Source organism: Anarrhichthys ocellatus, unplaced genomic scaffold, assembly GCF_004355925.1.
Source record: "Anarrhichthys ocellatus isolate YVR2014 unplaced genomic scaffold, GSC_Weel_1.0 scaffold1, whole genome shotgun sequence".
NCBI classification, from domain to species: Eukaryota; Metazoa; Chordata; class Actinopteri; order Perciformes; family Anarhichadidae; genus Anarrhichthys; species Anarrhichthys ocellatus.
Genome location: NW_022280031.1, coordinates 2,022,211 through 2,046,315, shown reverse-complemented (window position 1 = coordinate 2,046,315; position 24,105 = coordinate 2,022,211). Strand labels below are relative to the sequence as shown.

The 24,105-nt window shown below is 40.5% G+C and overlaps 1 protein-coding gene across 1 annotated transcript in view; it reads left to right on the top strand.

Annotated features, from left to right (window-relative positions):
* The first annotated feature begins 1,120 nt into the window (after positions 1 to 1,120).
* Positions 1,121 to 24,105, top strand: part of nxph4 (neurexophilin 4) — a 43,888-nt gene continuing 20,903 nt past the window's right edge. The window contains exon 1 of the mRNA XM_031851939.1: positions 1,121 to 1,569. Coding sequence (XP_031707799.1) covers positions 1,516 to 1,569 — 54 coding nt within the window. The 5' untranslated portion in view covers positions 1,121 to 1,515. The remainder of the gene's footprint in view (positions 1,570 to 24,105) is intronic.

Sequence of the window (24,105 nt, the reverse complement as noted above, 5' to 3'; positions counted from 1 at the left end):
TCCATCCATCTATCCATCTATCCATCCATCTATCCATCTATCCATCTATCCATCTATCCATCCATCTATCCATCTATCCATCCATCTATCCATCTATCCATCCATCTATCCATCCATACATCCATCTATCCATCCATCCATCCATCCATCCATCCATCCATCCATCTATCCATATATCCATCCATCTATCCATCTATCCATCCATCTATCCATCCATCCATCCATCCATCCATCTATCCATATATCCATCCATCTATCCATCTATCCATCCATCTCTCCATCTATCTGCATACTGTTTTGTTGGTTTTCCTCATGTGTATGAATGCAAACAATTATAAAGACACAGACCTGGTTAACTTGATTAACTTTCCATTAGTAATTGGAATAATAAAGTAATACTAATAGTATCGTGTAAATAAAGTATTGAGACTGAAGCAGAATTCATATCGAAGTGTTAAATGAGAGCTGGTTAAAAAATTAGGGCTGCAACTAATAACCATTATTTTCATTGTGGATAATGCAATTATTTTCTCGATTAATAGTACAAGAAATATCATACAATAGTGTAAAGTTCCCAAGAGCCCAATGGGGACAGCTTCAAATTGCTTGTTTGTTAAATCATCCTTGACAACCGAAATAGTTCAAATTTGCTAACATAAATGACAAAGAAAAGCAGTGAATCCTGATATTTGTCGAGCTGAAAGAATTACTTAAAAATGAACAATTATCAAACTAACTGTCGATCAACCAACAGTTTAATCGGTTGACGGTTTTAGCTCTAGTATGAAACAATGAGTGTAATAATTCTTCTGATAAAGTTAGCATCTGATTCTGAAAGTCATCTTGTAAGCCAACCTCTTACTTTCTTTAGATGCACTACACTAACTTTAATGAGTCTGAAACACAATTCTTGGAACGCTCTCTCCGATCAAGTGCTGTGACGAGAATCGTCGACTCATTATCCAAACATTGATAGGACAAAATATCATACATGCAGTTGTGGTCAGTGTGTTTTACGAATTAAACGAGAGCTGCTGTGTGACGCGCGCGTGGACAGAGGGAGAGCGAGGGAGGAGAGAGCGAGAGCGAGAGAGAGAGAGACAGAGAGAGACAGAGAGATAGATATCATCTCTCTAAACCAACCAGTCAGTATCCCAAAAAACACAAGAAGCGCTGGCGACCTTCAATGAAATTCCCTCTTTGCTTCCGCCCTCCAAACTGACTTCGTCTCCGCGCAAACTTCCAGCAAACGTGCAACATGAGCGGAGACAAACCCCATGGACGTGCCACATGAGGCGGACCAGACAAACTGAAGCCACCGCGCAAAGTTTGCCCACAGAGACCACTGTGACACTGACCGAACAAACACACAACTTTGTGCGTGTTTCTGCTTTCCTGACACTTTTTGATTGTCGCCTGCCGGTTGGGATTGCTTGGATTCCGCGGTGCTTCTTTTATATGTTCAGCCGGGGAGACGTGTAGTTTTTCGGGGTGGTCCGCTATAAGGAAGGTGACATGCAGGTTCTCGGTTGGACCGTAGTTCTCCTGTGCCAGTGGATCCTACGGAAGGTAAGTTTATTATCATCCTGAGAGGAAAAAACTAAAACAAAAAAATACTCTCTCTTATAAATATCCAACCACAGAGAGGAGGGTGCTGCGTTTGGAAAGAAACACCTGCCTTCTCAAGGGTCAGTTTACTAGAAATCACTCCGCTGGGGGGGAAAAGGTACATGCAATAACGTTTTTAATCGGGTCACTGAAATATTTATCTGAATCAGAAACAGTAGGTTTGTTTTGATAGTGCCGTATTTTCAACTGCAAGAACTCCAGAAAATCTCTGTTGGCTGGAACTTGATTTAAAGTTGTTAAGCGTTTTAAATTATGTTTTGTTAGTTTGAATAAACGGGTGTGGGACTTTTGCCGGATCTCCAAACGCGCAGTTTTCTGCCGTCTGAGCGTTTCCCCTGTTATTCCCAGCCTCTCTTATCTATGTATCTATTTGCGCTCCCAGCAACTTCCTCTCTATATTTCTTCAGAAGTTAAACCCGCTCGTGGCTTTTTTTTTTTTTTATCTCGGCATCGCTATGGCAAAGTGTTTGTACGGCTAATTTGGCTCTGATGTTGCTGATGCAGTGTGGTTTAATGCGTGCGCGTTTTTGTGTATGTGCGCATTATCTTGCGTTTTTCTGATTGCTTTACACTGACAGCGGTAATGTATTTATTGTATAAAAATATCCACACATAACGGAATACAATACAACAGAATAAAAGAGAAACATTGTCTGACCCAGCAGATACACACCATCTGTAGTCAGTATGTCTCTGGCCTCAGCAAGAAATGAAAGAATAAAAACATGACCTTTCACCATGATCCTCCTCCTTTTCTTCTCCCTCACCTCTGACTCCTTCATTTTCCTACCCTCTCCTGTTCCTTTCCTTTTCCTAATCTGTTTTTTATTTAAGATTTAAAAAGCATCCATGAAAGTGTAAAACAAGTCTGATTAGCAGATAAACATCACTTAGTTGGAGTGTTAGGACTAAAGAGCTGAGGGGGCGAACGGATGGGGAACTTTCACTGCAGATTTGCTTGGTGGCCCACAGTATAGCCAGCATTCTCTGCAAACACAGATTTATTTTAAAAACACCCTGTTGGCTGCTATCAGATTGGGGCTATGTTGTTTTGTGACAGGTAATAACACCTACGCCTTTTCTGAAGATTGAATGCAAATCATTTCTGCTGCAAAGTGGGACTGCTGAGCCTCCACCACATGAGAGTGCAACTCTGGTTCAAGTATTAGGATTGACTTGGTATTAGATTATATCAGCCATGCTTTTCAGTAATGTGCCATTTGAAATTGTGTCGGATCGGGGTTTAAAAAAAATATATGTTAGGAGTCGGGTGGGAATAAGAGTCTTGTTTGTTTAGTATGCGGTGTAGATGACGCAGTGATTCGGCTGACATAAAATGACAAGTTCCATCCTTGGGAGCGCTATTAGCTTGAGGGATTAATAAGTGAAGAGGTAAAGGAGGCAGTGAAGAAGTGAAGGCAGGTGTAACATTTGGTAAACAGAGAGGAGAGGAATCTGAGAAGCAGACGTCAGCGAGGGGAAGGAATAAAGGGTAATATTAACCATCTCTCTAACTTAATTTCATGGTCTCTTTGAACAAAAACCAGCCTTAACCTAGAGGCCAGTTTAAGTACATGAGTAAGTGCATCAGTGAGCATTTGCAAGAAGAAGAAGAGGAGACGGGAAGAGAAAGTGAGAGAGGACGAGAATTCTCTCATGATAGCTTCAAACTCTATCATTTGTATTTTCTAACTCCGTCAAAAATGTCATTTTTAGAAATGTGTTTTGAAAAATGTATTTGTTTTAACACACTGGGCGATGAGTGGGTTCTCATATTTTTATTAAAGGAGGAAAAAAATCCTGCATATGATGTCCAACGCTGCAATATGCTTTGAAACGATATCTACAGTAACAGCACTACAAAAGAAGAAAAGATGTGTGAAAAGCTTCTTTGCTGTTTAATGCTCCCAGTAGGAACAATAGCATTAGCCGGCATCTCAACCTGACAAAATCCTCTTATCTCCCCCCATAAAACAACTAGCTATACACCCCAGGGATATTACAGCAACTGAGTCACTTTAATATCATTATGCTGTATATCCTTTCTTCCTATGCAATCGTGTCTCATAGTATATTCTGCATAGCTTTGCATTTCTGTCGCGGTGAAATCTGTATGAGAAATACAGCGGAGTGCGTTTCCACGCCTCATGTTTGTGCCCACATTATGTATTTATATTCACGCCATTGTAGGAAACCACAGATTAAACCAGGTGGTTGTTGGTTCCCCCCCCCCCACCCACACACACACAAACATACACACCCTCTATGTCTTTTTGTCCATCCATCTGTCCGTCTGTGATCATCTGAACCGTCAAACGGCCCAGTTTCAACAAGCAGGAGGCACCACTGGTCTGCTGTAATCTGCGCAAATTATATTCTCTATTCACAAACCGATTAGATATGTAATCTGTTGAAACATGATGATAGAAGCAATCACATTATTGCTATATCTATTGCTTCTGAAATTGTTCCCAGAGATCAAAGCATTCTTTAAACCCAAAAAAATGGCACAGATTCATCCAGTGTTTTAATGGATTCTAACATGGTTTGCTTAAGGTTAAGCAACAATCCATTTTTATTTAATTTGTTTTTCTCCCCTTTCAACAGCCCTGTGCCCCATTTTTGACAACCCATTACTTTTAGAAATGATTTATCACTTGCTTGGTGCAGTGAACAGTTCCACCCCAGGCTTGGTATTAGCCTTAAGGAGAGGGGAATTTAATTTAAATGTGTGAAGATGTCATATATTTTAGACTAATGTAAAATAAAACATCATTATGGACCTGTAGGTCCTGCTTTGTACAAGCACCTGTCATTACTGTTCAGGTTGAGGGGCTCATGTAGGACTGTAAACCTAAACATAAGTGCACTGTTGTTGATTTGATTAAAACATTTCTTAAAATGTAAAGACAAAGTTGGGTATGTATAATAACTGCGCCATAACCCCACTACTCTTCTGCAATTCTGAGAGGATCCAGTAATAATATTGAAGGCAAACAGCAGGCAAAAACAATAAGTACTACGCTGCCAAAATTCAATTACAAACAACGTGTGCACCCTGTGTTTGACTGACAGCTCGACTACACCTGAGCTTCCAAGAAAGGGAGCATTATGTCTGAAATTATTGATAAGGTGATGGTATTATTTTTAAGGCACAAAGGAAGAGAAAGCCAGAACATATTCAGGTTCTCTGACAGCTGCGGCTGCTGCTGCTCTCTGCTGAAAAGGCCTGTTGCTGGTGTTTGGTTCTCTTCCTGGTGGAGCCAACAGTTCATGTTGGATATAGGGATGTTAAAGGGGTTCCTCGGGCAGAGATTTGGCTGTTATTAAACCATAGTAAATGCATTTCATCGCTATTTTGTTTTAGATAATCTCAGGAAGAATCCTCACCTGTAGCACCTTAAAGTGAAAGTAGCACTGTATCACTGTGAAAATACTCCATTACAAGTTCAACTCTTGCATTTAAACTACTTAAGTAAATACACATGTATTATAATTAAATTATATATAAAGTATCAAAAGAAAAAGGTGCTCATAATGCAGAAGAGTTACCTTTCTGAGTGTTACTCTCTTGGTGGGGAGGGCAGGCAGCAGGGAAGGACCCAAACACAGATGAAACAGACGAGGCAGCGGGATGGATGTGGTGATTTATTGAAAATGGCTTTCAGGCTGAGTTACCAAGAGTCAGGCAGGTAACAGGTAATGAAAACTCCATACAGCAAAAATGATAAAGCGACAAAGGAAGTGGGCTGGTAAGTAGTGAGTGACTGATGAGGGAAGTGCAGAGCATGCAGGTTATCTGAATGTGGAAGTCTGGTGAAGAGGCAAAGAACTTATATTGAAAGGTGCTTAGCATTTGAAGAAGTGTTTCCCAAACTTTTCACACCTTGACAAAAAGCCAATGGGATGTGACCATTGGATTTTGGATTATTGCAGAAAAAAAGCTCTGTGGCAAACAAATATTCATTAAACTTACATGTTTTGTTCGGCAAGATAATCTTCACAAACGCTCCACAGGTTTGAAATGTGAATACAGTCACCAGATGTAAAAAGCTGACGTCACATGACTTCACTTCACCACCGTTAAGCTAAAGGCGAAGAGTTTGGATTGATGACGTTAAGTAGTCTCATTTGGCCGCCTTTTTAAAGTCACATAAAAGCTTCTCAATTCACGAGTTGGGATTTAGTTTACTGACGTATTTAATATTGTACCATTGACTTTGAGATGAGAGAACCGGAAGTGCAAAAATGCTAACTAATTTCTGGGTTTTAGGACTCATTCCTGCAGGACTCTATATCAAAGGATGCCCGTCTCATGTTTGGGAACAGAGACATTAATGCTTTGACCACAGCACAGGTTTTACAGCATTGGTGTGCTTTTAAGATACTTTAAGAAAGTGTTGGTTACAGCCAGTATATCCATTATAACAGCCGCATACAGCTAGCAGGAAACCAGCAGAACAGGATATGTCGTAGGGCGGCGCAGTCCAGTGGTCTGATGCACGTTCACTAAGCAGAGGAAAATAACTCGGATATTAGTGAACTTTACAACAGGACATAATGATTTGAATGAGGCCTACTTTAGTGTTCAGAATGGGAAGTTGATTTACCTAAACAGAATTTATCTGCTAGTTTACATCCATAGCCACAGACTCCGATCACAGGTGTTTTCAATGCAAAAGGGTCCAAAAATCCTAGCAGTGGTTGTCAAAAAAGCCCCAGAGCCTCATCTCTTTGCTTCTATACTCGTTGGAACAGGTTGGGGATGGCAACTGTTTGTCTCACAAACTGTGACAATTACTCTTTTATTGGATTATTATTACTGATGCATTCATGTGTAAGTAGCATAAAGCTAACCAATAGCTACATCTATAAAAATGCGTAATATTTTATAAACTGATCATGTATTTTGTATTTAAAATCTGAATCTACAATTTTATGGATTAAAAAACACAACATTGTACAAAGTACAAAGCAGCATGAAATGGAGATACAAAAGTAAAGCACCTCAAATGTGTACTTAAACACAGTACTAATGTAAATGTTAGTTGCGTTACACGGCTGATTCTCACTTTTTATAATAATAATAGTACTTCTACATTTTAATGCATAAGTCTTATTTTTTTGTGTTGCTGCAAGAAAATCAAGAGGGGAGTAAATCAGGAGGACAGGCTCAAGTTTATGTGTAAGTCTAAAGTAGAAATGTTCAAACATAAATGTGAGAAGAACACAAATGAGAGGATAATAAGGGAGTGTGCTTTTTATTGCCAGACACTTGAAAAATAAATGTGTAGGACACTTGTATCTCAATCAGTTCAGAGCGTCTTCATATTTCAGCATCTTCCAAAAAGTTCCTTTCTCATCCGTGTGGAGAACAGCAGATGTGTCTCAAGTTTAAATGCAGAGGCAGATCACACTTCTTCGGGCAGACAGGAAACAGCTGGGAAGAGGCGCTGTGTTGTTTTCACTGTCACACATGCAACTGGCTTTGGAACCAATTTAAGGGTTGGCTCCTTAAACTTCTTTAAGTCAAGACCCACATTAGAACTCAGTCACAATCGGTCCCTACTGACCCGTCAATAACTCTGCCTGTGCTACATTTGAGACGTTTCTCTCATATTACAGGTTCTCCTGTTTTACATTAATGCAGTTTTTAGTGTAATCATGTTGCACTTTTTGGAACAACGGTGATGAGAGAAGCCAAAAACACAGATCTTGACACTGTTTCATTGAAGCAATTGAAGCAATTGATGTTAATTTGTGACTTACACATTTAAATCTACCGAATTTAATGTGGTTCTCATTTTATTGTGAACCAAAAAATATAAAGATTCAATCTAGAATTTTAATTGATTTTAAAACAATGTTTAACGTTACAGATATAACTAAACATCTTTTTGACAAATTCTTTAATAATGAAAAGTTGCCATACATCAGTGTCAATAATATCATCTTTGGTTATTAAATTACATCAGTTTTAATAAATTGTTATATGCACATGGGAGCTTTTCCTGTTCATGTGAGATCATTTTGGCTATAAAATGATCGAAACAATGATGGCTGTACACGGCAATAACGCGACCAGGTTTCTGTGTCACAATTTGTGTCACATCAGGAGAATTATTCCCACAATTTAGGTTGTATCATCTTGGATAATCTTGGACCAATCTGCCAGACAGAGGTGGTTTTCCTTTACAATCATTGGATTCATACTCTCACACAGAAACTGCTTAGAAGCAGATCACACTTGTCGTGGCTGGAGGCGTTATGTAATCAAGTTCTCCAACTGTCCGGTCCATCCTCGTGGACTCGATATCTCAGGAAGGCCTGGAGAGAATTTCTTCAAATTTGGCACAAACGTCCACGTGGACTCCAGTTGAACTGTTTCGATTTAGATGGTCAAAGGTCGATGTGACCTCACGAAACACATTTTTTGGCTATAACTCAAGAATTCATATGCTCTTACGACAATTTCCAACAAATGTCTAATAAGGAAAAAGTATTAATTTTTGGACAGACCTGGAAAAACATGACAACTGCAGCTTGACTGGTTGGCAGAGTCATACAACCGCGAGACTGTAATTGTAGTATTGTAATCTTTTGAAAAATTCATATTAAAGCAGTACTATGGGCCCCTTCCCCCCCCCCATGGATTAATTGGCTATCATTCGCCTATACCAGCTATGCCTAGATCCAACTGGGGTTACAGTGCAGTAGTGAAGTCAGGGGATCACCAAAGTCATGATGACTCAACCACCGGGCGACATGAACATCTGCTCACAAGTTCATTGCAACAGACTGGCATTGCCATCCTTAGAGCCATACTGTTAGCATGGCTTAAAATACCAGCAAAAATACAGGGCTTTTTGTTCGGTCCAGGTCACCTAATTAATATCTGCATCCTAAGACCAGCAAATGTTGATGGAGTGATGTTAGTTATGCTCTCAATCTTCAAATCGTTGAGCAGAAGGTGGCACAGGAGGCCCCTGTGTACAAACAACTCACCACAGTTAAATGATCTGTTGGCTCCCTCCTTTCAGCCTGGTAGTAATATCTCCTGTTATGCACAGTCGAACAGCGGAATGATTTATGTTATTATTCCTGCTGTCTGCTACTTTGTTTTTACATCACCTGGCTTTTTTTTTTACAATGCTTTAGGCTACTTATGTTGTGAGATATTTGCTCTCCTTTTATGTCTTTTTATGTCTTTTTTTACATACTTATGTCTAAATTAATGCTTTTTTTAAATAGGACAAGGTACTCACAGTGAGAAAAGACAGGATTTTGAGAAAAATCAAGTACATTTTTCTGTTTCATTTTACAAACTAGCCTCCAGCTGTCATAAGTGTCTTGCTTTGGTTGACTTGGTTGTGAATGCCAGATGGTGGGCTTTCACATAACTGCAAATAACGTTGGCAATTGGTTGAAGCTTTTATGTTGGAAAGAAAAATATGGAAATCAGAGAAGCAGAAGCTGACAACTTGAATAAAACACCTCCTCCTGTCTCGTCTTGTGGATTTACAGAAAGCTCAAGTTAATATAAAATGGTAAACAAAATGTGTTTCATATATTCCCAATTTATGGCATGATGGCAATGATCAGATACAACAAAACCTATTTCCATCTGGGTCTTGTTCAGTGATTTAGTATCTTTACTGGCTGAGTTAAGTCTCTGAATGTGTGGTCTATGTCATCTTCAAATCAGGGGAACCAAATTAGGGAATTAAAAAAAAAAGTATTGTTTTATTCATGTTGCTTGCATATAAAAATCTGTGGCTGCACAGATTGTGTTTGCATAGTTGAGAGTTGTGTTGCTACTCTAAATACCATTCCAGGTGTACAAAGCCTAATCAGAATATCGCAATGTCAATGTTTATGGAAAGTTTATGGGAGTGCCAGTATTTTTGCTGGGTTTGGTTGCCCGACCAAACAAGTAAGCCAAATAAACTTGCATTAGAGCAACAAACTGTTGCGTAATGTCAAGGCTGTCATAAAGTGATGTGGTGTGCAGTTTGTATCTGTCAGAAGGCGTATATAAGTCATGCTTCAGCTGATGAATTTCAAACCAATGTGTAGCACTGGTATATTCGATCAAGGTGGGAGGCTGAACCTTCTGTCTCACTTCTGAAGTGATCTGGGTGTTTGTTAATGTTTTCTTTAAACCCTTCCCATGACCCCCTCCTCAGTATGTCAAAACAATATAACTGTAGATCCTTAACTTTAGTAAAAGTGGTAATACAGGTGCGCCCCAGATTAAATTATGACCGTGGGACTTTTTTTGCATTCCTCCACCTCCAGCGCCTCATTCCTACACTGTCCGCCGTCAAACATGCGAAAATGCCAACAAGAAAAGAGAAGAAAGCAATAAGGCAACAGTGTTCAAATTCAAGTAAAAGTCTTGACTTCAGAATCTTAAATGTATAATATGAAGTCACATTGTCGGTTTCTGTTTGTTAACACAGCATTAAAAATGTACGCCTCCTCTCCGACTCAATGAGCGAGCCAGAGAGGGAGGGAGAGAGAGTGAATGAAGAGGACAAACTGTGAATCAGGAGAATGAAACGTTATTCTCGAAATGTTTCACGACGGTTACGTTTAAAAAAAAATAGACACATCCACACCTCCTCATATACAGTACCTGCGGTAAGGTGCCGGATTTAAAATGAATGCAGCCCAAGGCACGCTTCATCCTGCTGTGGGCTGACTGCTCTCTCTGTGCCTGTCTGTCACCAAGGGGCGGGACAAAGCGGAGGTGTTTGACCTGTGAATGAGAACGGGCAGCACACTCCGCTTATTGGGGTCCAAATGCTCTCTGTTGACGCCCAGAAAACACACAGCAAAATAAGAAGAAAACAGATAATAAAGGCAGAAAGCAGGATCTTTGCAGATACAGACATGCCCCCCCACACACACACACACTAATAGTGGGTCATAAGTGAATAGAAGGATTATTTTTGTCGATACATCAGTCTGTACATTGTTTTTTAGGAAATTGTTGCACATCATACCTTTAATGAACGTACAGAAGTATTATCAGCTGACTCTTCACTATGCGAAATGAGCTTTTTCAATCTGGTCAATATGGTGAAGTTCAAAACAAAGTCAGCTTTTCAATGTAACAGTTTATTAAATAATTAACTAACAATTAACAAATATATTAACGGAGAAGGCTAAAACTAAATGTAAATTCGAGGTGAGAAAAAAAAGTCCAGCGGTAACACGGTATGGGGAAAACAGTGTTTCAACAGTCAATGCACAGCGCAAGCTTTAACGCGATAGCATGAAATATCCCTGACCTGTTGCTGGAAAAATTAGCTTTTTGTGCTTGGGTGAAAACATGGCCACACAGAGAAAGAAGCAGAACGCCGGGCTCCACATCAGACCATGGCAGGCAGCTTCACTGCCAGGATCGTCTGGAGAAGGAGGCCTGTGGACAGCTGCTGCCTCAACCCCAAGAGGGTCTCGCGTCTCACGGCCTGACCGACCGCCCAGCCTCCAACACGGCTCTCTGTGTAACTGCCAGCTTGGGCCGTGGAGGAGGAAGCGGTGATGTTGGAGATTGTTTGTGGGCTGGGATGATAGTGAGCAAACAGGATGTCTGTGAAACTCCATGTTTCTCGTTGTTCTGGGTTATGTACCATTATACTCATAGGCAGTCGTACTGACACAACTTCTGTGTTTCCTCTGTGTCCTCTGTTTGCTCTCTCCCTCTTTCTGCCTCTCCTCTCGCCCTGAGTGAAGGGAAGGAGGATGAAGGCAGAGCACATATAGAGGTCCAGGTCATCTTTTTTGAACTGAGCGCTACCCTCACACAATCTCACATAGCATTTTAATGCATCCTGGCCTGCCCCAATGGATGGGCTAGCATTATTACAATAGTACTGTGTATGACTCACCAAGCCTTATGGAGCGACTGTGGAAAATTGCTCCCTGAGAGGAGTTGTGGGGGGCAAGAAAGAGAGAATGCATGTGGAGCCGACAACATCTGAAAGGGAATCATTTCGAAAATATTACTCGTAATCTGTTTGCCGAAGAAATACATGGCACAGATATACATGCATCGAATGGAGCTTTGATAAAAACAAATTATCTCCAAGCACAGGCACGTATACAACCAAGAGGGGAAATTCAGGAATGCAGGGTACACGAGTACCCGATTGTTCATGTTGTCATGACCAAGGTGTGTTAGACAAAGAGCCTATCTATTACACAGCAATTACCATTGAGGTACTATACGGCCATGATGGCAGAGGGGAGAAAATGAACACTTAGCTGCAGCCGATAAAGGGACATTACAGCTGGCTGTGTCATGGCCCTGCAACGCTGTCTGCTAAGAGGGCACACATCCATCACCGCACTGTGTCCTCCGGAACAGAGAAGAAGGGCAGGGAGGAGCTCCACAACTTCATCCATCATCTCACCTTTTAAATGTTGACTTGAACTCAGAGTGAGACCAAAATGTTTGAGTACACTTTTAAATATTAAAAATTACTGTAGGCAGTAAGGCTGGGTATTTGTACTTTTTGGGGTTAGTCATTGAATGTCTGTTCAGATTTGTAATTCTGTTTCCTGATGTTTGATTAGATAGTTCCTCATTTTTTTTAGACTTAATTTTATTTAGACAAATATCTCGTATGACTGCTTGATTTTAGCACCCTTGGAGTCATGGCTCAATGGCAATGTTGGTCGGTCCAACACTTTTGTCCAGACCAAAACTTCTCAACAACTAGTGGATAGATTAACCTGACATTTTGTAAAGGCATTCGTGATCCCCAGAGGATGACTCCTTATGACTTTTGTGATGCCTTAACTTTTCTTCTAGTGCCATCATCAGGTCAGATTTGTTTCTTTGGTTTATGACCTAATTCCAGCAAAACTGAAGACATTCCCATCAGCCTCAGTTGTACGTTGTGTGTAGTGCTAACCAGCAAACGTTACTATCAAGCAAAAAAAAGATCTTGAACATGGAAAACATTATCTCTGCTAAATATCATCATGTTAGCATGCTAACGTTAGCGTTTAAGTGCATCTTCTTGCATGTGCTTGCATGTGTTAGTGCATGAACTTGTGGTCCACCGGTTTGGGGTTTTAAAATATGGTCGCCCTACTTTAGTCTTTCTTAATATTTTATATTTGAGATCTTTGGGGCGTGAAATGGAAAATAAGTATTGTTTTGGTAATGTACTGACACTCAGGTGTCATAGTGGTACGTACTAGAATTGAAAAGTTGCAAGTTATTGTCAATCAAAACACTTCTGCTTGTTTGAGAGGTTGTGTGTTTTTGTTTGTTTTCTCTAGTTATGTATTTAACTATTAATTTGCTGAGTCTCCACTGCGGTTCTGTTGTTGTTGTTGTTGTTGTTGTTTTGCATGACTTAATAAATATAGCAGCAGGGGGAGATTCTGGGTGTAAAGGGGTCAGCCCTACTTTGGATTGCTCTACTGGTGTTGCTCCACTTTGAGAGGTCCCCAGTCATCTTCGTGATGTGAGCAGTGTGTTAATCTCTCTTTTCGACCCCTCTCCCTCCCGCTCTGTTTTTCCTGGCTGCAAGGAGCAGAGTTGAGCTTTTGAGATAAATCCCATCAGAATGGACACTTGGCTCCCGATGATGGGCACCGTGTTTGTTTCATACATGCATGATGAGTAGCTCGGCTCTCGGCGGGGGCCATCAGTTATGGCATCCCGCCGCTGTCCGTGGTCAGTGTGTTGCCTAGTCTCCTCTCCCCCTGGGAGAAAACACACGCTGTGCTTCGTACATTTGCTATTTGATAAAGCAGTGTGTATTCCGATGCGTTCATGTGTGTTTACTGGTGCGAGAGACAAGCATGAGAACTGAACACGGGCTCACACAGAGCGCTGAATTGTTGAAGAAAAAAGAAAATGTGTGTGTGCAATGTTGGCGTGTGGCTGTTAATACAATTTGAAATTACCGCTATATATACTGTAGATGCAGGTGTTTGATTTCTTTTTCTTTTTTCCTACACATGCAAGCAATATTTGTAAATGAGTGTAGCACCTATAGTATTAAACAGCCTTGGGTTTTCACAACGTCCAATGATTAATAGTGACACAGCCAGGGGAGAAAATAGAAAAGGATTATGTGCATGTAATGAAATATTAAGTGTAATCCGAGTGACACCAAATATCATAACTCATGGTGCAGACAGCAGAGAGCGCTCAGGGTCAGCTCAGTGTGAGGACCCCGCCACAGATGAGACTGTGGAGGAGGGATTCGTTTTTTTAGTTTTTTTAAAATCATTTTTTAATATCTCCAGCGTGGCTTGTAATGCATTAATTCAGACATGCATTGAATTTATTGGAGAACTGAGGCGGGATGAGAGTAAAAAAAATAAAAGAGACACAGGTAACTCAGCTGGGATTGTGACCTCTCTGGTAAGCCTCGCTATGCACTGAACCTCAGCATCTTAATAAAAAAGAGATCCTGCGGAAATATGCTGCACATACAAGAATCTCAGGGATTTCATGTTTTTCTGAAGAAGACATGTAATAATGGATTATTGTTTGCATTGTTGTTTGTCCTTTCAGGATGTCAGGGGCTACTGTACATGGGATTACATTACAGTACATTATTGAGATGAAAGAAAGACAGTATGGTTGTGCAAGCTGTGATTTTTCTCTTTTCTTTGAAGGCAGGATTTGTTTTCATGCGGACTGTTTTCCCGTGTCAAAACTTTCTTTATAGATATATAGTTTCCTGGATGCGAGCTTAATGGAGAACGGTCAGGAGATTGCAGGGGAGAAGCGAGCACTCTGCAGAACCATTTGGTCACAGATTGCTGGCTCCTCTCTCAGTCTATAGTACTTCTCAGTCTTTCTCTCTCACTGTCTTTCATCTTACACCTTTCTCACCTGCCACCTGCCTGTCACAACCGTCACAATCGGGCCTCTATCCTTCACTGCATCGCCCCATTTCTTCTCTTGCATGTTTTTTCCACAAATCCGCCTCACTCCCGCTCCCCCCCCCCCCCCCCCCGCGCCTTGATACTGGCCATGCCCGGCCTGCAACTACTTTTGTGTCTGATTAAAATGTAGCCTTGGAAGATATAAAATATGTGAGGAGAATTTCATAGTTTCAGCTTCCAGCTCCTAGTGCTCTGATAGCTTGTGCTGCTGGAGAGATTTGCGTTTTTTCCTTTTTTTCCCTCTCCTGGTGGTTTCTGGCTCCAGCCACCATGTTCCTCTCTGGGAGTTTCTGGATCAAGACATGGCAGTTCCCACTGCTGAATTATATTAAATCTCTTCTTGGTTTTTAGTTAATTAGCCCGAGCAACGAAGAAGCAGGGGGGATGGGGAGATTGATGGCAAGAGGGAAGGAGTGGTGTATGCGGAGGCGGCGAGGGTAGACTTTCCCTCCTTTAACTCGGTCCAAGTTGGCCCAAAGGAGGACGCTGGGGAGGGAGTCTAGGTCAGGACTAAGGAAGGAGAAGAGTGCGGAGCAAACTGAACTTGAAGCTGTGCGGGCAAAAGGGGAACATCAGAAAATTGTCAAACATCTTAACTGCCCTCACATTGGCAAATTTGTTGAGGTTACTCCTCATGCAGAGCTTAACTGTCAGCGTGTGTTAGAGAACCTTGACATGCATGTTTTTGATCTTGTTACAGATTGTGAACAAGATAATTATATATTGAAGGGCTGTAGCTGTCAGGGAGGAAGTTAATATGAGAGTAGCCTTGTAGAAACAATCCACAAATTTAGTTCACTCACTGCAGTCTGACAAGGCTCACTATGTGTTTGTTTGGGTTAGAGGCAATATCAGCTGGTGTAGACCAAAATCTCTTTGTTGATGATTGGATCGACCCAGGGCAGGACTGGCCATCTGGCAGACCGGGCACTTTCCCGGTGGGCCGACATGCCTTTTAGGCTGACACAACTGTCTTTTTTCTCTGACCGGCCCATAAAACAGGTAGATCGCCCCATAGTTTTAATTATTTTTTTCTAAATTGACAACGAAGAGGTGATGATGACAGAGAAACGTGCCTATCTGTATACATCCCCCCACACATGCTCTAAATGAATACGTGTGTGTGTGTGTGTGTATGCTCAGCTGAGAGGTTGTGTCCTGCCGAGAGGGAGAAAAGTCCTCTTCAGTGTTTGACAAATATTAGCAAAATATTTGATGACAAAACACATTACGAACTGCATTGATTGCACAGACAGGGGACATCCTCATTAGACGGGCTACTTCGGAAAACACCGGTGGCAGCGACTTGACGATTGTGCAGTAAGCATTAAAAAGTCCACTGAAAGCGCTGCATTTTTATAGCTTAAAGCCATGGTTCATATGGTCTTCAGAAACCTTTTTCTGCCTCCGTGCCCGCAGTAACAGTGGCTGGAGGCATTATTCTTTCAGGATGTGCGTCTGTACATTTGTTTTGTCCATTCTAGTGGGTTAGGGTCGTATCGCAGAAACGCCTGGAGGGAATTTCTTAAAGTTTGGCACAAACGTCCACTTGGACTCAAGAATGAACTGATTCGATTTTAGTGGTCAAAGGTCACTGTGACCTCACAAAATATATCTTTGCCCATAACACAATAATGCATATGCTAATTATGACAATTTTACAATAAGTCTCAGAGGACAAAATGATTAAGTGATGACATTTTGGACAGACATGGATGCACACTGCAACTTGACTGACAGTAATTCTAGTTTGCTATATTTATTGAAATTGTCTTGATTTCCCGACAGCAATCAATAAATCAATTTCCCTGAAAAAAACTAAATCTGCGGCTGCTGCAGGAATGTAATAATCTGGTTAAATAATCGAATTTGGGCTACCTGCCTGCCTACCTGCGTGAACTCCGCCTGTGCACTCGCTGCGCGTTGCTTCCACAATCTGCTTGTTTGACAGCTGTGAGTACTAACAATAGCCATATTCGTTGTTTATGTTCGTTATGATAATTCTGGGAGAGTGGCTTTGGAGGGAGGCCTGAAGGGACGGGCTGTCAGTGTTGCTGACTTGGCACGATTTCGCGAGATTTAGCGACTTTTGGAGCTAGTGCTGCTACCTACTTTCATTGGAAAAGAGTTGCCAACACTGGGCTGGGTTTCTTTTCTTGGATGATTTTTTGTTTTATCTAGCAAAGATGGGTGGGGTGTGATTGATTGTGGTGGGCCGGTTTGAGCCAAAATGGGGCAGATTATTTGTCCCAAGCCATCCCCGCATCCATTTTATAAATTAACTGATCATTTAAAACCTGAAGGGAGGAACATGTCACTCACTTGGCTCTTCGTGGAGTTCGACCTGTCAGAACTTCATTGAAGATATCTTGAATTTGTGTTTGTCATAATTTACTTGGAGAAAGTATGGAATTCACTTTTCAGAAAATTGAATTTGTAGCTGTACTGTATAAATTTAGATTCTCTGTACAACTCACTGATATATTCTTACGAGTCAAAATGAATGAATATCTTTTATGTAACTGTGTAAGGGTGGGGTAGATAGTTAGACATAGAAACTTAAGTTCATATTCTGCTTCCATGACCTTGAGGTGCAGATTGTTTTTTCAATAACTGTTTCCAAGGAAAAGAATAAACCTTCTGTCTCAACTTTTAAGTCAACATTAACAGTGCGTTCTTAAAGGGCCCACAAACATGGAAATTGAACTGAATGAATTAAGTTCATGACAACTGGGCGAACAAGTTCACAGTTGTTCCTTAACCTTCACTAAGAGGTTGAAATAAGAGGTTATGGTGAGGGAAAACAATCATGAGGGTCATTTTGTAAAGCACCTACAGACGATGTAAGATTTATCATTTTTGGTTTTGTTGGTTTGGTTTTATCTGAAAATGTCGTCACATTTTACCTCAAAAAAGGCACCAAAACTGTCTTGTGGATAAAAGTGGTTAAAATATTGGCAATGCAGTGCATGAATCATATTCGATTTTAGACCTGCAATGCTTTCTGTAGTTTAAATTCAGAAGTATGGAGTTATCTACATACAGCTCACATGACAAATCACTTCTCTCAGGTCACATATTAGTTCAGATTAGATTTTATTGTGAAAGTTTTACAATATTAATCCATACTGTCAAAAATGGAGTTTGTGAGATTTAGGCTAGAATATCAGTACCTGGATTGTGAGGATTTTCTTTTTGTCACAGTGTCACCATTTCAATGTAGCTTTAAATAACTGTCATCTCCGTTTTTTAAAACCTTTATTTAATACCAGAACCAGCTAGCTCACAACAACTCAGCTCTTTTACATCAAGCCCAGTGGATGAAAGTTCAGGTTTTGACGCAAATTCAGACTCTGCCCTTAATAAAGAAAGCTGGAACTGCAGTCCTCGTCACTCATTCTGAGTCACAGCTGGATCACACCCGCTCATATGAAAAATAGAGATAGCTTTCTCTCTGTGTGTCCTGGTCAGAAAACCTCCAGATGAAGCCCCAGTTCACTTCACTCATCGGATGTCACCCTCCCGTCGGCAGACACTTGGACCAGACCCCAACCTGCATGTAGCGACATGACCAGTCAGTGACACCGACATAATGTGGCACCTAGAGAAACAGACAGACAGAGAATGAGGGCTGGGAAGTGACCGGCAGATGGAGAAACGGACACATATGCTGCACCAGTGAGAGGCTGGACGCCTCTCTGCAGACAGCTGCGCTTCTGCATGTTCAGCTGAGGAGAGTGTGAACAATGTAATGCAGCATAAACAAGGAGGGCATCAGCAGAATCAGTGTAACCTCCTGAAGGACCCAGCGGGCAATGCTGATCAAACTACTCTTCTTGTCCTTATGACTTTGGGCAGAGAAGTTGGCACCAGAATAACCTTAAACTGTCAGCGCATGTCTGCTGTAGTGAAATTTGTTGCATGAGTGACTGCGTGAAGTTCAACCAACTACAGTTTAGGGATGAAAAGGCAGTGAACGCTTGAATGAATCGAGTTAATTTGCGAGCTCTGTGATGCATTCAACTCATCCTGTACACACTACAGGACTTTAGAAGTCTTTATTTCTTTCATTCTCTTTTTTGTAACAAACTTTTGAGTTGTAAACCGATTTTCTATGTTTACTGGATTTAAAGTCTGAAATTAAATTGTTTGGGGTGTCTTTCTGCTAGAGGGTACAGATCCGCTCTGTAAATTACGTGTCCTGTGTGCTATTTTGAGAGAAAAAAAATGCCCGAAAGGGAATGATTTATATTTCATATTTTTGGTCAGTGTGCCCAGTCTGTTCAGACTGGTGCTACTTTGTCTACACTGACAGATATGATTTGCATTTGTTTGTTTGTTTACATTGTCTCTCCATTCCCCTGCTGGCTCAGCTGTCAATCAAACACGGACACTGGCCCACCCACTCAGAGGCCCGATGACTAAAGGAGCATTTCTGATGTACTCCTTCTCTACTGATGTTCTTTAAATAGCTATTGTTTCATTCATTTTACTGTTCTTTATTCTTTTCTTAGATCTCCATTAGCTTTCACAACTTGGTTGTTTGTCCTCCTGGGGTCCATATCTTTTTTTTCCGAATAAAACTTGAAAATCACGTTGATATTGGAGGATAAAGGAATGATTTTTATGATTTGAATGTGGCCTTGGAGGGATACTTTTACCAATATTCTTTGTGTTATTGCAGTGTGTGCAGATGAATGGTGTTTGGTTCCCTCCATGTAACATCTCTCGCTCTTTTGCCGGTGGACTTTTACTGGCGGATGGGCAGGGAGCTCCGTGTGTTGGTGGCTCTGGGGGATGTTGGCCGCTGTTCCAACGCCGTTCGTCTGCACACACTGTGGTGACACAGAGGTGGATGAAAATCGGCAACATTTCCCTTTAAAGTCCACTACCTTAGGGTGCAAGGTCAATCTATGGCATGTTGCTGGGTCCACCACTTTGGTTTACACTGAATGTCTCAACAACAACTAGATGGATTGCATTCAATTGTGTGCCGATAACCATGATGCCCAGTTGGTTAATTCAAATGACTTTGGTGATCTCCTGACTTTTCCTCTTTCATCACCATGCAGTTGACATTTCTGTTTTTTTACTGACATCCTTTGTCAACTCTTGGACGTGTTGCAGTGTAATTTAGTACACACATTCATGTTCCCCTCAATTAACGTTTTATCTGATAAGCAAATTATAGCATGCTGACATGCTAAATGGAGATGGTGACATTGGTAAACATTATACCTGCTAAGTATCAGCATGTCGCCATGCTTTGGCATTCAGCTCACAGCTTCGCCAAAGCTCAGCCTCACGGGGCCTCTAGCGTCTTGATTAGTTCTCCCTTATGTCCCGCCTCCTCCTCTACTCTTCAGTGTAGTCCCAAATTCTCTTGTTTTCCAGGTATTCCTTTCCTTTGTATTATTTATCTGTCACACTTTGTGGTTGGATGTTTTCTTGTATTTGAGATAAGCAGGCCAGCGTGAGCTCCTGTCGTGCTACATCAGACAGCAGAGTATTGAGGGGCCGGCTCCATGTCCTGATGGCCTGCTGAGCCACATAAATCAAACACATGCAAGGACAGAAAGAAAGAGATTAAAAAGATATCTGTGAGAGATTGACTACCCTGTTGCCTTGTAAAATAGAACCGCCAAAAGGTTTAAAAAAAACATACTAGTGTGTATACGTACCTGTGCGGTAGTCTGGCATCAACAATCCCTGTGTAGACCTTGAATGAGTAATCGTTCACTTCGAGAGCGACACACACAGAATTTATGACGTAGTTTACTATCTGAACATTATTCTTGAGATGGACTTGAGAACTTAACCTTAGAGTAATGTCTAAAATGATGCGTACACAAATGTCGCTCCTACATTATTGTGTGCCTCAAGGTTTATCACATCTTACAAAATCTCATCAGGCAAAGCAATTTGTATTTAACTGGATGTGCATTATTTGGAGATTGCCACATCCACTAAATAGAGATTAAAATGAGATTTACAAATGAATGTTGCCGATAAATGTTTTTTGTAATTTTCTCGGATGTTTAATCTGCAAGGTCAGTGCTTCCCACAAGTCCCCATGTGTCACCCATATCAATTCTGTAATTCACATTCCTCCTGCATCATTTTTTTTTCATATTTGTATCAGATACACTACCTGCTCCAGTTATTATCTTTTACAGGACATAGATTACAAAAGGCTTTGGGATTTAATGTGTGTTTAATATTGTGTTTCTGATCATTTTTAAGGTCTTAAACCATGTTTTGTTTTTTTACCAACAGCTCCACCAAACACCTCCGGTGTCTTTATGCACATTGCCTCTACAATGATTTTATTTTGGCGAGATTTGATTTTCATCTGTGATAACAAATGTTCTTTGTTGAGATACCAACCCTCCCGTTTTCATTTACCACTTCTGATGTAGCAGAGATTAGATTCTGTCGCCAAATGGTTTAGTTAATGATTTCATTCTCGTTCTTCATTGAGATATCAAACCTCCGTGTCTCCTTTTCATCGTAGAAAAGGAGATTACAATCTGTTTCCAAATAATTGCGGACTTGTTTTGTGGATCAGACTGAATGTCATGTTAGATAAAGAGGTGTCAATCCCTTAAGCGGCGACGGTTTTCTACATGTAGGGCTACATGCAGTAGTGTATGTATGTGACACTGTTGTTCCCTTTTCTTTTTTTAGGCATCAGAAAAATCTGGAAAATGATTTTGCACATTACAAATGACATTACTTTCAACAATGAAATGTGGTATGCAAAAATGCAATACAAGGATTTTTGAGATGAGCACAAGACATGATATTGTATTATATTTAATCAACTTGTTTATGAGGAATTTATTTTGTAGGATTATTTCAAAGCACTGCTAGTGATTCAATATATATATTTGTGCTTATTGGAATTTACCCATTATATCTGAGCTTTGCAAATACGCTAGCTAATGTTGAAATCGCTTTTTTTCTGTAAACTCTCATTGAAAGGAGACATGAGAGAAAATGTTCTGTAGAGTTCTGTGAGTTTGTGTAAAATTAGCTTGTACTCACGAGTGTTCTCACTAATGTTATGCAGCGACTCGCTCAGCTGACAGTTTTACATATGTGTGATATATGTGTTTCAGTCATTTAAATCCAGTCATCTGCTCTCTTTCTCAGTTAGTTTTATTTAAGTTACTGTGAGGAACTTTTAATTGTTTATGAAAGCCTCTTTATGATCTACAGATCTTAATGCTCGTCATCGCTACCACTGGCTCTGATGCTGTGCAAAATCAGGCGAGGCACGAGACAACCAGGACTGAGTGGGGCAGACTGTCAGACCCTGTTGCAGTAAAATAAGAGGTTTTCCAAATGGACTCTGGTGCTCTGAAATATCACCGCTTTTGTCTACAGGGACTGTCAAAATCAACACAAAATGCTACCTCGTAGTTTCCTCCACCCAGCAATACAGCTTTAGTTGTAGAACGTATTAATGTTTCTTTGTCATCTGTTTATAGTGCATATACTCTGTCTTATGTTTAACAGCTTAGGACAAGGTTTGCTCACTCAGGACTCAGAAGCAAACTCTGTATTTTAAAAATGGATGACTCCTAGATGTATCAGTTTCTTCTTAATGTCAGAGGAAAAGGTCGAGGTGGTGCAACAGCAGCAGTAGATGTCAGTGTAGAAAATACATCCACACTGCATTTTATTTTGCAGAATTTTCCAAACACTATTTTTGGTTTGATCAGAGCAGCAGCTTGTACACACTGTATCGTAAATTTAGCTTTTGCTCTTATAGTAAATTGACGTTTTGTGGATTTTGTTATAATATAATGTTACGTTTTCCATCCCCAGCTAATTGGGAAAGTCCAGGGGGGCCCCTGAACAAGACCACAAACAAAAGTGTAAATAAAGAGTGGGCTGCTGCTGGCTGTATTGACTTGAGGGTGTATTGGCAAAGCTAACAGAATGTTTAGATTGTTGTGTTTGTGGGTTAATTTGCTACATGAGACCAAGCCAATTTGAGACAATCTGAAAAGCTCCGTTGTCCTTCCTGGTCACTCATGAGGCCTCTGGAAAGGGTGGTAGCTTAGAAGTGTGAAAGGAAAGTCACTGTAGACACTGCAGAGAAGGTGCGATGGCTCAGAGACAACAAGTTTTAGATTCATATGTTCGGGATTAAAGATGGAGAGAACAATATCGTCTTTTCTTCTTATCACAGTTCTGTAAATCTTTGTCTGTCGTAGAAAGTAACTCTCACTCAAGTAGTGTACAATTCTGAAGTACTTATAGCTCAGCTTTTATGCTATTCTTTTTCTCCACATTAAGAATATGAATAAATATTGTACTCTTCGCTCCCCTACATTTACAGCTTATTCGTTATAGTGCTTATTAAAATCTGTAATCTACATATAAAATGTGATGCTTCGTTACACAGTCAATTTAAGTAACCAGTACTTTGCATAAGATAACTGGAATTAACTTCACCTTGTCCAGTTACAACATTAAAATTCTGCTTTCATGTTAATGCATCAAACATAATTATAACATTAGCACTGAGAACAAGGACATTCTGCCTGCACTTGTACTTAATACTGTAAATTTAGATTTTACTTAATTACAGTTAGTACAGTTTTAACTGCAGGCATTTATTTGTAATGCAGTATTTTATGGAGTGTTACTACTGCTTTTGGTAAGGTAAAAGATCTGAATATTTCTTACAGCACTGATTTAAAAAAACCTTAAAGGGTCAGATCACCCTCACAATTTTCCCCCTAAAATGTTTTCCCAGTTACCCTTGGTGGTATCACGCCACGCAAATAGTTTTTGTTTGCTTTTTCAGTTTTTGTCTACCAAACAAATAGTTACTATAGTTACTTGTTTATGGAAAGACACTTTGAAAATGTAATATATCATATTTTATGTGTCATTTAAAAGCAATCAGAGAGTGAGTTGCAGAACGGCTGGTTGGTATATTTTTTACGCATTGTGTTTTCACCCTGTGAATAGTTTTCTTCCCAGACTTGGTGCAGTAAGGGCAGAAATCCGATTGCTAGAAGTTAGTGTTTGCTTTGCTGAAAGCTTCAGAGTGGAAGATGCATATAATGTCATTACTGATTCAGTCAGCAGAGGGGGTTGTCAGGAAGGATGGAGGGAGTGGAGGAGGAAGAGGAGGAGGGTGCAAAAAAAAGACAAATCTCTGCTAAAATTAAAAAAATAATGCCACAAAATGAAATAAAGATGAGTGCTCCACTGAGCCACAGACTGAATATAAAAGACAACTCTGTGAAATATACATGGCTGGTAGGAGAGTTGAGCAGAATGCTAAGTTCCAAACTCTACCTGTAACCCAACAATACCAGGGCTGATCCTGAGTTCGGTCATCACAGAATATTTAGGGATCAATCCAACCGCTGCGATTTGTCCAATGGAGCGGTTTCCTGCTCACCTAGGCAACAAGAGACAGGAAGACATAAAAGAGAAGAGACCATCTCCCATATTTAATAAGATTTGGTGTTATTTTTTCCCCGTCTGTAATGCCTTTATTATTGCAGATTAGCTTAGTGGTGAAAG